Source organism: Apteryx mantelli, chromosome 5 (genome assembly GCF_036417845.1).
Source record: "Apteryx mantelli isolate bAptMan1 chromosome 5, bAptMan1.hap1, whole genome shotgun sequence".
NCBI lineage: Eukaryota > Metazoa > Chordata > Aves > Apterygiformes > Apterygidae > Apteryx > Apteryx mantelli.
This window is the reverse complement of record NC_089982.1, coordinates 41,767,928-41,782,887: the sequence shown is the minus strand read 5'-3', so window position 1 is coordinate 41,782,887 and position 14,960 is coordinate 41,767,928. Positions and strand designations below refer to the sequence as shown.

General features: G+C 33.1%; 1 protein-coding gene across 1 annotated transcript in view; it reads left to right on the top strand.

Moving 5' to 3' along the window:
* FSTL5 (follistatin like 5) overlaps nt 1-14,960 on the top strand; it is a 330,597-nt gene that overhangs the window by 175,336 nt on the left and 140,301 nt on the right. Inside the window, exons 5-6 of the mRNA XM_013951578.2 lie at nt 4,694-4,890; nt 14,402-14,522. Coding sequence (XP_013807032.1) covers nt 4,694-4,890; nt 14,402-14,522 — 318 coding nt within the window. The remainder of the gene's footprint in view (nt 1-4,693; nt 4,891-14,401; nt 14,523-14,960) is intronic.

Genomic DNA, 14,960 nt, shown 5'->3' with positions numbered 1-14,960 from the left:
TTTAAACATCTACTTTCTTGTATTGTCTTAAACTTTTCTTGTTTTCTTGCCCCAGAAAAGGGCAGTCATGGCAAGGAGAAGAGGGTGATCTTTTAAAATAGTTGTGTATTGTGTTGACTAGTAGTGTCTCGTTGTTTCCTTATGATCTCCTTGTCTGTCACTTGCACCCATCTATCATATTTGGCCTTATGTTCAATTTTATAGAGTCCTTGGCATAAAGACCATCTTGAATTTTGTATAAAACTCAAATATTGTAATGCAATACGGCTGTGTAATCCTGTTTTATCGCAAGTGTAATTAGCCTAGAAGATAAACTGAAGATTAAATTGTCACTAACTTAAAATCTGTGTTAGAATGCATAGTGAGATTTAAGAGATGGACATTAGATCAACATTTATGAAATAATTCTATTATAAGAGATTACTTTTCTCTGCCAAATACAGTGAAAAATAACATAGTAATAGAAAAAGCTGGATGTACCTACACTTTGGGGTGGCATTGCCATACACTGTTCAGGTTATTTTTGAGGATTGTAAGCATTTATGTAAGTATACTGATTAAAGATTATAAGTTACAGACAATACTTTTCTCCCTGTTCTCTCTTGTTTGACTTGCTGCGACATAAACAAATTAGTGTGAAGAAAGTGAATTCTAAAGAACTTCAATAGTGTTTGTAAGTGATTGCCACTTTTATTTATGTATTTATTCTTATCTATAATAGTGAAGCATTTTCCCTAGTTTTTGTCACACACTTTAAAATCAGTTTGATAATCTTGGTCAATATAATAAGGTAGGGGAAAAGGTAAGGTAACCATTCATCACGTGCGACCTGTACCCTGTCTGCCCAGACCTCTGAACTTCTACCTTCCTCCCAAGGTTTATCAAATAGTTTAATTTCACACTGTGTCTGAAGGACAAATAAGTCATGCTATTTTTACATTATTCATTGTGAACTGTCAAGAACACTCCTCTAAGAGCAACAGAAATGAAAATATATTTTTAGTGTTCTTTTGTAAGCTCATTTTTAAGATATTGTAGACTACTGACAGTATGATAAAATGCCCGAGTATTGTTTTTCACTCTACCATATGCAAACTGTGTGCTTGTGTGCAATTACCTTGACATACTTTTCAGATAGAGGGGAAGGGGGGAATATTACTCCTATGTTATAGATAGAGAATTGCAGCACAATGCGGTCAAAGGAAGTATGATGCATCTGAGAAAGCAACTGTTGATAAAGAGGGTCTTCTATATGGGTTAAACTAACCTATTTAGATAAATGAGAAATAAAATAACATCTCTTTTAAACCATAATTGATGACTGAAGAAGTGATTTTCTGAAAGGTGTTAGCAGTGTTTCATCATGAGGACCGGCTCTCAAACAAGTTAGTTAGTTAAACACTAAAAAAAATTGTCCTGGGCTCTACCAGACATAGCAACCATATGAGAAGTGAACAGGCTACCGTGACTGGAACTGTAATTCAGACTCAGGTTGATCTGTAGAGTGAACAGGTACACACCGAGAGGAAATTACAGCTATTATCTTACAGAAATGGTACAGACAACCCCATAGAGAGGATAGGCTTTACCATTGTTGTTGAGTATAAGATAATCATCTACCGAGGATGGGTTGTAGAAACATGAAATGCCTTTGAGAACTCCATTCACCTTATTTGTAGCTGGTTTTCAACAAACTGTCGTTATGATTAATGTTTCAGAATCTATAAAATAATTAGCTATTCTTTTTCTCTGTAGTTAAATAACAGTCTCTTTTCCTAATTCTGTTTTCCTTAAGATTAAAGAGACTTTGCTCTTTTCTGTTGGTAATTAATGGAACATATTGACAAGTTTGAGCTACTTTTACGATGAAAAGTATTTCCAAAGGAAATTATAGGAATAGGAAGAATAAAAATGAAATGTTATCTCAATGTAGAATGCCTGTAACAGAAATTAGCAACATGTTGTCTAACAGTTGTGGTTTTTTTGTTGATGTGGTAATATAAACATTGTATGCACCAGTGCAATTTAATGTAAGGTGTTTGACTGGAAATAACATTCTGGTAGCATAATTAGAAGTGCGGCCAAAAATTTAACTGCATCCTATTCTTAATTTATTACTACTGTAAATATCTGAACGAAGAGAGTCTAACCTGTTGTACCAATAGGACTCTCTCAGTTGACTTTGTATAAGGTAGTGTTTATGTTGTATATCAAAAAGAATTATAGAAATATTTTTCCCTTCTGGAAAAATGTAAGTATAGATTATAAATATGTAATAGTATATGCCCTTATGTGACTATTGAGCTAATTTCAGTAATGTGTGCTAAGCACTGGGAAACACAGAGAAAAGAAAGAAATATAATTGCAGAAAATATACCACTGTCTGCATTTTTTTTCTGAGGAGGTATTGTGAGAAAACAAAGTGGTTGATCCATTCTGTAAACTTTAGATCTTAAACAAATGTCAAAGGCACATCAAAAGTCTTTATTATATTGAGATTGAACTTCTCAGTTAAAATTTTTTAAAATGAAAATTATTACAGTATTTTTTCATTGTAATATGCAATATAAATTTTATTTTTTCTTCTGAACTTAGTCAACTTTATATAATCTTCCATGTGGAAGGCTTTGTACTACACATGAAAATGTTCTCCATATTAAAAGCAAAAGTCCTCTTTAATGTTCTATTGAACATTTGCATCATAATTTTTTTTACAGGTGGGAGAAGTGAATGTATATTCATGTCTCAATCAATCATTAAAATGAGAGGCAATGACCTATGCCTAAAGTTTTTAAAAAGTGCTTTTTAATTCAGACCTGTAGTGACGACTCATAGATATTCTGACAAAGCTTAGATTTAACTGACATTATTAAAAAAGAAACAGCTTTAATTACTTTCTGTATCTCTGAGATAGAAATATCTCTTTGCTGTTCTAGAATCATAGACTGAACTTGTTTTGTCAAAAATAATTTACAGAGGATAAAATCTGAACATGGTAACTAGCTCTGAGCACTGCCATACTGAATACATAGCTAGAATTTGTTTTCACGTTTTTGCCAGGAGTATTGGTAAAATTCAAATGCACTGCATGTCATATACCTCTTCTATTTAAATTGTGGATAGAAGGGTTGTGCTAGGCTTCAGCTGCGCCAGAGGAAAACCAAACTCTGTGTGTCTGAGGGTACCACAGCCAGAAAAGTTACCTAGAGGAAGCAAAGGTGACACTAGCCCAGTCCCCCGGATTCCACCCGAAAGCAGTAGTGTTTTATCAGTAAGTGCTCTCCTCCCTCTGCACCTCCGACACCTTCCATTCGTTCTGAAGGAAAAGTTTGCTCAGGAGAGCTCCAGAAAGGCTAAGGAGTAAACACGTTTCCCCACAGAATATTCCTGTATTTGACCCCTGAAAAGCAGCCACACGGAACTCAGCTTTTACACGTTGTGTGTCGTCAGTCTCCATGCCTCTGGCAGGTCAGGATAAACATGCAAATATTACATGTAGCTTAGGTGGTCAGTTAAAAATAGCTTGATTTTTGTTTCTTCCCGTCACTTCAGCTAGGATTGCCAGCAGCTACCTCACAGGCAGCGGCTTACAGAAGGATCTTACCCAGGAGTGCTTTAGGTTCTTGGAAATATTTTGTCTCTTCCACAGTTTAACCTCCATTTGGGAGGTTAAACTCATAGTTCCTCATAAATACTTGTATTTTTATCATAGCACCTAAAAGCAAGCGCAAAACATTCTTTGCGAAGCAGCATAGTGTTGGGCATTGAAGAAGGGCCTTAACTGAAGAAATAGCTGAGTGTAAATGTATTTTTGTAACAAAGACATGGTAATTGTATTTTGTTGGTCTGCATTTACATGGCCTGTCTTAACAAACAACTGTTTTGAAATTTTAAGGTCATCCTTATAAAAACAAAAGCTTCTAAACACTTTCTTTGTTTAACTTAAAACGTACACTGATTGATGTGCAAGAATAGCAAAATAGGCTATATTGTATTTTGGTTTAGAACAAACAGTGACTATAATCAGTATTTCCAGGATGTTTGCTGTAGCAATTTCAGCTTTATAAACAGATTTGATAATGAAGAGACTACTGGATCTTGTCATAGATATCCTTTCTCATCCCCTGGCAACCTCACCTTCCCTTGTTCAGATTAATTTGGTATGTCCCGTAATAAAAGATAGGGTTAGTTTATGAGCACTCAATTGTAATTTCTCCTGAAGTCAAATGTTGTTAATAAAATATATTATTTTTGTCATGCACCATTTTCTATTATGTTTGCTGTTTTTACAGCATATATTACATTGCAGTATTCACCTTATGAATGTTTATACAAAATGCTTTACCAAGGATAACACTTTTAAAAATCTTCAGATATGGCATTCCAGGATGATCTAAAATGGAATAAGAGTGGGCTTAGAAACTATTAAAAAGTTTTCCTTAATTTCCATAGACCGAAAACTTTCTTAGCACAAAGTATCTAGAAGTGCAATCATTTTTTGGCCTATTCTGAAGACCAGATAAGGAAATGATTTGGATCAAATGGTTATAGAGCAAATTCCTTGCCTCATCAAGCAACCCCGTTAATGTGGTTATAAGAAGTCAAAACTCTCTGCCTTAAAAAAAAAAAAAAAAAAAAACTCTCAAAGGAAATCAAATTCAAAATAAGCTTGTATTGTGTATTTCCTTTTCAGGGGATAAATGTAAACCTACTGAATACAACAAAGTGAAAAGTATGTTACTGGATCTACAAAACCAGAGATATGTCGCACAATCAAAAGATAAAAACATCGATGAGAAAACGTCTCTAAAGAAAATTCTCGTAGATCGCATGTTTAATTATTTTGATTCTGACAAAAATGGACTTGTGGATAGTAATGAATTATCTCAGGTAAGATTTAGATTTTATTTCCATTAGCATAAGAGCTATTCAACCGCCTTTGAGACTGCAAAGTCAGTGATGTCATTTGTGTACATGGCATATTATGTGTTAGGATATTTTTACTTTAGAGAATATATATGAGCCTCTTAGATGGAAGAATTTATTCAAGAACTTTGGAACAACTTAATTATTCAGAAAATTGAATATAATTTTAAAGAATTTAAGTTAGGTGGTTAAAACACTTATAGGTTGTTTTGACCATGAAGTATTTTATTTTTTCTCTCACTATTATCTTTATATTATTCTCTTCTGTGTATGGAACAATTCCTCTATAAGAGGGAGAGGGAATAAATGTTTTTAAATGTGTTATTAGTGTTTTTTTCATATCTCTTTCTTTCAAAAGCCACAAAGTGTTATAAAGTCTGACCATATAGATGTATTTTAGACTTCTAAAACAATAGAGTGATCTCTTTTAGAATTTTAAAACACTTTTATACTATGTGAGTATTGTTTTATGGAGATGGCAAAATAGCTAAGAGGTCTGGAGGAACAGAGCAGCAGTATCAGAGTTCATGGGACTCTCTAAACAGCAAGCTCTACTAACTAATTAGAGATCTAAACAGAGACTTTTTGCTTTGGGAAGCATGACAGTGCTAGCTTTAATCTCCCAAAAAGGGTAAGAAGAGCAAATGAACTTTGATTTACTAGCCCATGCAGAAGTTCACGTTTGAGAAATCTGATTGTGACAGAGCTACATTAATAAGTCAAATACTGCGAAGCCACCTAAAATTCAAGAGAAGTATGGTTTCCTATATGGCACTGTTGTTCAGAATCCCATATTTTAAATTGAGTGGCAGAGTTAAAAACTGTTTACAAGTGAAGATATAATACCTATGGTTTTAAAAACAGCTGGAGTTATCATTTCCATTACAGGTCACTTTTGAAGTTTAGGTGGCAACTTCCAGAATAAATACATTTCCTATGAATAAAAGCTGCATGCAAATATGGGTTAAATTTTAAATAATAATAAATTATTCATTTAAAAAAGAGAGAAATCATTCATCCATACTTTATAATAATTTTTGATTTTTTCAACTTTTGCAGGAATTTGCATATATGTATATTTTACAAACAATATTTTTTAGATTTACATACCGTATGAATATATAACATACCTAGGATTCATAGATATTTATTTTTAGGTTTAATACTTGATAGATATATATAATCAACACTTGAAACAGAATGTGATAGTGATTAATGTATTGGTTGGCAATAGAAACTGAATTTTAAAACCTTCTTTATTTTACCACTAGAAAATAGTTTGGTTTCTTTGACATATCCCCACGTAGGCCCTGGAAAATAGCTGAATATTTTTCATCACTACAAATCCATCACCTAATTATCAGAGAATCATGATCTTTTCAGTAGAGGATTAGGCTTAAGGTACTAGTGCCGAAGGTCGGGATGAAGAGACGTTTGCATGTTTTACAGGTGTATATAAAGAAACAATTCTTCTCAGTCTTCAGTTGCTATATCTATACTTTTTTTCTTTCCTTTTTTTCTTCATGTTGAAGTGTTTTTAAAAACCCTGTAAGTTCTTACAGTACAGTGTTGTCAGCACTGTTTTACATACTTTTTCTACATACTTCTTGTCTGTAAAAATAAATTTATAAAGGGAATTATAAATTAATTCTTTTTCACAGGTATGGAAACCCGTCAAGCAGCCTTAAAACCCAGTCATGACATTTTAAATTATTATTTTACTAGAATTCATAGCAGAAACATGAAGTTAACTAATCTAAAGGATAATGGAAAAAAAATTCATTTAGTGCTGTGTGGTTTGTTATTGCATGTTTGGCCAAGAGAAACAATGAGCTGACCTGTTGCCCTCAGAAACTGGTCTTTAATCACTTTGAACAAAGAAGAAAAGCAGTGATGTATGTACTTCTCTTGAAGCCTTCTGGATAGCAGCAGCTTCAGCTGAGAGCCTTTGTCTGCCTTTTTGTGTGATGAAAGGGAGCACTGAAAGATCTTTGATATCCATAATAACATGCAACTTCGCAGTTAAGACCCAGCACCTGGATAACCCTGATATTTATAAATCTTAGCCTTTGTCTGATGGAGGGAATTTTTAGCCTGCATATTTGCTGAGAACAAACTGAGCATATGATTCAATTTTCTCTGAAGACTCAAAACAGGAAGGCAAATTAAGAGAATTTAATGCAATATTTTTAAATTAAATGCACTGTTTTTCAGAGCATTATTTGTGATTGTTGAATACTTGACACTTTTTTCGATCCTGCTGTGATTTATCCAACTGAAATTTTTTTGTTGAACACAAAACTTGATAAATCAAGAATTTTTTGCCAAGTGGGATTAGTCTCTTGCTCTCTTCTGCCCTTAATGTACGTGATAGCAATCAGTATTTCTGCAAATTGGAATTGCTTTAAGAGGAGAGAAGAAACAAAAAGACAGTCTTGAATATCCTATCTGGAAGGTTGTAGGTATTGATTTATAATGTAAGAAAGGTCCCTGGCTGTGAGAGAATGGTGGGCCCATTAACCTTGAGAAGATGGTTTACTGTCTTTTTTTTTGGGGGGGGGGGGGGAGTAGGGGGGAGGTGGGGAGGAGTAAGGAGGGAGACACACCTTTGAAAGGTCTTGATAATTCCCCAAGACTGAATGGGAGACCTTATTGTACTCTTGAAAATATTCTCAAGATTAGCATAATTTTTCATCTTTAGTTCCGCTCACAATTCCAGTGAAGTTTTGCAATATGCAGGCCTATCATACATAATAGTCCTTTTCTGCATTTTAAATTTAAACATATTAGTGGAGTATGAAAAATAACATTTATTGTAGAAAACAATAAGTAATCCTGAGTAGTTTATGTTCATGTGAATTTGAGCTAAAACTTCAGTTTTTACTGCATCCTAAATTTGACAGCTCTTCCATCTTGCCATGCTGAAGAATACAGGAGCAGTCAGGTTCTCTGACTGCATATTATTATCTTATCTGTGTATTCATCCTACCTAATTTAAAATTCAAATGAATCACCTGCAGATTTGAAATGATAACAGCCCTTTTATAACAGTAAACCTTTTCTGTTTACCATCAGTGAAGTTTAAGCGTACTTCATCTTGCTCAACAGTGAAATTAAAGTTTCTTTTGTGTGTGAAAGTGAAATAATACATACTTGATTAAACTTAGAGCTGTTTTCCTTCTATTTATTTGCTTATACTGGTGAGTTAATAAAACAAAATTTAATGGAAAAGGGAAAATTTTCCTCAAGTGACACGATGCAAAAGCAAGTTGAATATAGGATAATTATAAATAATAGATCTTCTTCTTTCTTTTCCCTCTTTTTAATGATCTACTTTCTGAAATCAAAGAAAGAATTTATCATTCTTCTTTATTATTTAATATCTCAAATATCTGGCTATGTTTCTCTTATTTACCAGCTTAACATAGGACAGATAAAAATATGTTACATTTTTATTAAAACTCATTGCTATTCCTGCCTTTTATTTCGATGTTTACTCAATGTCATTTAATTCCGGTTATGGAGACCAAACAAACAAACAAACAAAAAATCAAACAAACCACTCACTCTCAGGAAACTGTACAAAGTTCACCGCTGTTCAAGGATAGGTGGAAGTTATGAGAACTATTTTTTTATTAAATAATATACTTTTTTTGCATATCAATTTTATGTGCTTCGAGCACAGGTGGTATCAAAGTGACAGACATCTCATAAAGTGTGGTGAACATTTGAACAGTGTTGCAAATCCATGTAGGTTTGTAGATAAATACACAAGGTTGGTATATGTATAGCATCTTTATAAACGTCAACTCAAGAGTTCTAATGCAAAATAAGTTTTAAAAAAAGGAACATTCTAAAATAGCAAATTAAATGCTGTTGCTTATATTGCTGTGTGCATGTAGTTGTAGTTATCTGTACTTTTCAAGAATATGCTATATCGTATTAGAACAGTCCTCTATAGATCAGTAGAGCTGTATCTATGAACAGCTTGGCTATTGTATATTAGCTTAAAAAAATCGAATCTGAAGGTATTATAAACCTAATTTTAATCTGTAATGCAGCATTAATTGTTGCTAAATGTGATGATGAGATAACAATTTTAATTAGTTTCTTGTTTGATCTTTAAGACCCTTTTTCTCAGATTTGCTTCAGTGACTGTCAGTTATTATATTTAACAACAAAAAGTTGCTCATTTATTAATGGAGAACAGATGCATGTCCTTTTTTATGTGACTGACAACTTGGACCGAATTATGGCTGCATCTTTCCTGCAGAGATTAAGATTCCTAAGCCATGTTCTCTGTGTTGTGCCACTGAGATCTGAGAAATAACAACAAAATTATATCTTCGATTTTTATTTTTGCATTAATGATAATGATGTTGCACTTTTTGCCAGCTGATACTATGTGGCACCTGTTTGCTCAGCTACATCTAATATAAATTACATCTTTACTTTCAGTATTTATATCCCAAACTTTTTGATCAGTGTACCTTGTGGAGCCCTAACCCTTACTTTTTTACCTCTTCTTTATGACTTTTGGTTTTACTTCTTTATTATCAGTAGAATTATTTATCTGTTATTTGGAGAATTTGGAGCTGAGAGAAGGGATATCGATCATCTTTCCTTTTAAAATTTTTTTAATGAACTTTGTTGCTTTTTTCCCCATACATCATAGGCAGAACTGCATTTTGTCTGCTAAACTTGTTTATGTATTCTCTCCCTATTACTTAGAGATAAATTATTATATAGGTTGTACTATTTATTTTTACTATCATTAATTTAAGAAAAACTTAGTGTCCTATGTTCTATTCTGCACGTAAAATAAAAACAAGACAAGGCTAAAATAGAGGGAAAAGAAAAGAGAATATATTAAGAACTAGAAGTTGGATATTGCTTATAAATACTGTAATCATAGTCCTAAATGCCTGACATCTTGGTCTGTGTTTGCTGACCTTGTTTTTAACAAGTAGATGCACTTCCCATGATTTTCTTGCATTATGAGTAATTCTCATAGCTACTCATAATTATATCATAACTCTGCTGGATTAGAATTTATGTAGTTAGCTATTGGAATGGCATGTGGGGAAAAGGGCTATTATAAATGTCTTTCAAAATAAAATTTATTCTGATCTATGTAAAGTAAATAGTATATTTATGGAAATGCAAAGGAAAGTTTGCCATACTTGAGCATGCTCTGATATGAATCTCAGAAGAGTTTGAAATCAAATAATCACATGTATGACTGGTATGGCACACTCGTAAAACTATGCAGATCATCTTTATAAAGTTTTAACTTTTACAGTAAGAATTTTTTTTCTAGCATATGATTCATTAAAATTTTGCCTGTTTCTCTCCTCTGTAATTAATCTTTTTTCTTTCTGTTTAATTTGACCAGGGAGTAGACACACTGTGTTTAATGAATTGGTTCAAGAATCAGTTTCCTTGAATTTTACTCTCCTCTCTTTCACAGAGATTAATAGAATCTAAAACTTAAGGGAGACTATTAGATCATCTAATCTAACTTCTTTATCATAGAGATGGAATTTCATTCAATTTGTTTTGTGTTTAGTTCAGAAACTGTAATAACTTGCTTTTAACTGAAGCAAAAAATATACGAGAAAGGTATGCAGCCTTGATTTGAAAATGTCAAGGAGAACTTTAGAGCCCCAGGATTTAAGGTTAATTGTTTTTGTATTTTTTCTTTTTTGAATTTTAGAGTCTTTATTCAAATTTTCTGTCCCATTAACTTCTGTTTGCTAAATTGAAGAGTCCATATTTATCTATTTTTTTTCCCCTACAGAGGTACCTGTAGCATGTGATAAAGTGACTTGTTAGTCTCCCTTTTGAAAAAAAAAACCAATAAAGGTAGAGATTTTTAACTCCCTTGATGTAAACTGTCTTCAGCAGATTTCCAATTACTTTTATGGATCCTTTCTAACTTGAAAAGTTCCCTTCTAGTTTTTCATTAAATTTAGTACGTGCAAGTCAAAATTGAATGCTGTGTTTTAGTACCAGTCCCACCATTGCAATATACAGAAGTAAAAATATTCTTTCTACTCCCAGTTACCTTGTTATATAGCCAAACATCATATTGCTTACTTACACTACAGAATGAGCCTAGAATTTTTAATGGCTTCCTCACCTGCAGCAACTCCTGCCTCTTTTTCAGATAGTGCTTTCCAGGATACATTTATCCCTGTTAAGGTATAGTCTAGATTCTTGTTTTTAGATGAGTGACCTTGCATTTGGCTTTATGGAACCACATATCCTTTTTCTGAAAAAATCTAACCATGTGATCCATTTCATTCCACATGCTACCCTGTCCTTCTCCTCATTCTTATTCACCTCACCAGGATTTACCATCTGCCAGTTTTCTTTTTATTTTATATTTAAAAAGATTGAGATGAGTCCCTGCCCTTTCAAAATCCCACTAGATTGCTTCAGCCATTGATGATTCCTCATTGACATCTATTTCTTCAGGTTTTGCAGTTACTGACGTTTTTATTCATACAGGAGGTGCCTTATTGATACTTCTTAGTATTAGTTTATCTTGTAATGGTGTAGAGTGCTAAATTAAAAATACTTACAAGAATCTATTATGCTTACCAAGCTGCCTTTATAAATTAAATCTCAAATTTAAGTAAAAGAAAATGAAATCAGAGTTGTCTGACAGGCTGTAGCTCCTAGAAGATGGCGTTAAAAAATCCTTTCGTGACAAACTTAGTAATACAAAAAATATTTACAAACTTTTTTTTGTGAATTCCAGTGTTTATTTCTTGAACTGATACTGTTCATTCTTCTTTCCTTGTTTGAATATTTGCACTGTGTCAGCATGGGTCCCATCATTACAGAATTTCACTGATATTTGAACATGTATTGAAAGTTAATATCAACAAGAAAAAGGTCCCTGTAGCCTGTGGTTTAGGAACTGTAGGACACAGGTTGTTTGATTGTGCTGATTTTAAAGCATTTGACCATAAGATAAGTTGCTTAACATCAATTCTGTTTGCTAATAGCTTGGAAAGTAGCCAGTTTTGCTGTGCAACAGTCTCGTATAGGTTGTAATTTCGTGTAACGGTCAATCTGTTCTAACTGCAGTCTGCTACAGGAACAGGTAATTTCACTTTTTCAAAATCCAAATCCCTACATCCTAATGCCTGTTTTGTGTTGGATCTTGTGATAGAATATTAATCCCCCACCCCTTGAAGGGAGAGGAAAGAAAAAAACCCACAAAGATTAGTTTTGCTTTCAGTCGGAGAATTAATCTGATCCACAGAGCACAGATGGGCGTGAAAGCTGGTGAAAGTTGGAACTGCTCTTTTAGCAGCAGATCATGGTTAATTCAGATTAATCATGATACAAAATTGCTTCTTCACTTTCTGATATCTGTACTCAGTGACATTTTTGAGGTCTACATGGTGGTCAAAACTGGGTGACTTTTTAAAAGAATACCAACGCATGTTGCTGACATAGAGATTGCGATTTATACACAAACACTGAATCTCAAATCCACAATCAAAATGATAGGACTACTAAACATTAAAATTAAATAACTTCCAGAATCAGTCTTACCTGTGTGTAGTGTTATGCTTGAAAATGTCTGAATCATTCTTGCAATTTAATTTAAATTAATTAATTTATATAAATTGGAACAATTCTAAATGAAAAACATCATGAGACAGATTTCAGACATACGAAATTTCAGTCCAAAGGTTTGAAGGTGAGATCGCTGATATGCAGTACTATAATGGCAAATGTTGTGAGGTTTTAACAGTGGGTTTTATTGCACCACCTTAGAAGTTTAAAGATTAATCCTTGTCTGTATGGTCAAAGCTAATGAGAATAAGTGTTTTAAACTAATTCAGAGCAACTTTTATCAAAAACAAGGAAAGTAGCAAGTACTTCTCACCCGAAATGTTCTATTTTCATGGATCAGCTGTGATATTAAACAGCCTTTGTAGCCTCAAAAGCTTAGAGATTTCTTTTATAATGAAGTTTCCAATACATATAATTTTATCTGCAGTACTACCTTTGTAAAAATAATGGGCTTAGGTTTATTAATTTTCCCTGGCTACATTTATGTCCTTTATAGAATGCAACTTCATTTTTCTTATTTCATTTTAATGTAAACCTAATAAACAGGCTTTTAAAGTATGGGTAGTAGCTGGCACTAATGTTCAGGTAGCACAATATGTACCTTTAATAATAGCTAAAGCTATCTGCTTGGCAATTCTTGATGTCTTTGTGAGTGGTTTTCATACTTTCTAGCTTACTAACAAGGTTATTATCTTTTATAATGCTTCTATATTAATGCATAGGAGATTACTTGAAAGAGCAAAAAATTTTTATATTGTCTCTTTGCTCTAATGTTCCTTTTGTTCTGTGTTATTTGTTTGGAAATATTCTATATACATGAATAATAACTGAATCTATTCCTTTCTACTCCTGTTGATTCCTTTGCAGAGCAACTGAAAAAAGTCTCTGTATCCTTTGCTTTTTAGAAGCTATCATATGATAATACAAATATAATGGCTTTGCAGTTTGTTTGGGAGAATGGTAGAGGGTAGGAAGAGTAATTATTTTACAAAGGACTGAACTATAATCTCTCTTTGTGAGTCTACTAAAAAAATTAAACCATGCAAGTTTTCAGCAAGGAGTTGTTCTGTTTCTCTCAGTTCCATGGGGTTTTTTTTGCTTTGTTTTTAACACGCAGTGTAAGATGCAAATTCTGAACATTTGTGGTTATTAATATCTTAAAATTCCTTGGATGGAATCCAGGTAGATGTCTACAACATATACAGACTTCAAACCTAAATGGTGCACATATTAAAGAAAGTTTCTCTGGGAGTTCATTTGAGTTGAAATCTAACAACTGTTAATTATGATCCACTTCCAAAGTGGATGTGTCCCCTGTTGAGAAACTGAGAAGTCTTTTCAGGTCGGCTACTTTTATAACAGGTCTTTGGGATGATAATAGGCTTGTCAAAAGCCAGTAAGAAGTTGATATAATTAGTAATGTAATAGGGGTTTGTTTTAGTTAATTTCAAAAGCTCTCAATTGCTTTTGAGGTTAGGAATTAGGACTGAGAGAAAAAGACGTTACATCATCTTTATATGGGAAATTATTATCTGGCATCTATTTTAGCTTTTCTTATTCACCATTCTATACATGATATGTAAAATCAGGTTTGCCATTCACAGTGTCTTTATAGTGCTTCTGTCTAGTCACATTATATATTCTATACATTCCAAAAACTTTTGTGTTATCTCAGTGACTCTGTCATAAAGGTATTAACTTTTAAAACTGCAATAAATAATTACAAAGTAACTGGAAATCCCTGACTTTACACAGTTGCAGTTCATTGCCCCAAAGCAACCTTAAAATGATCTATTAAGTGATTATTAGAAACAATTAATTATGCCAGAGAACTCTTAAGAGTTCAAATGTAATTTCATGGTTATAATTTTCTTGTCAGGTAATAAAATGGGCTGAGCTTGGCAAGGATCTATCTGACTGCTCTCTGTTCGATTTGCTGAAATATGATGATTATAACAGTGACAAGCACCTTGCTCTGGAAGAATTCTATAGAGCTTTTCGTAAGTACAAAGATTAGCTTATTATTCTCTTGGTTTTCTTTTCTGTCTCTTGCTTTATCTTTCTAAAAGAGTGGGTTTTTTATATTTTTTAATTTTGAAATGTCATGACACTACTTAAATCATGAGTACAATTTAACAATAGTGGAGAACTTCATAGCAGAAATCAATAAGAGATCCATTAGTGTCCAGATTTCGGAGGGATTTTGGTAATGGTGAATTCATAGATAATCTTTCTTAATGCAGACATGCGTTGATAAGTTTGTGCTGTGCACAAATGAAAACTTATCAGTGTACTGACATTATCAGTATAGCTGAAAAAGCTAGGGCACTTCCCCACCTCCTTTATTTATGGGTGCTGATGAAACCAGTTCTGACAAACCCAGCAACAAAGGTAACACTTTTATTAGGTATTTGATGTCTTCAAAGGCCTCACAAAGA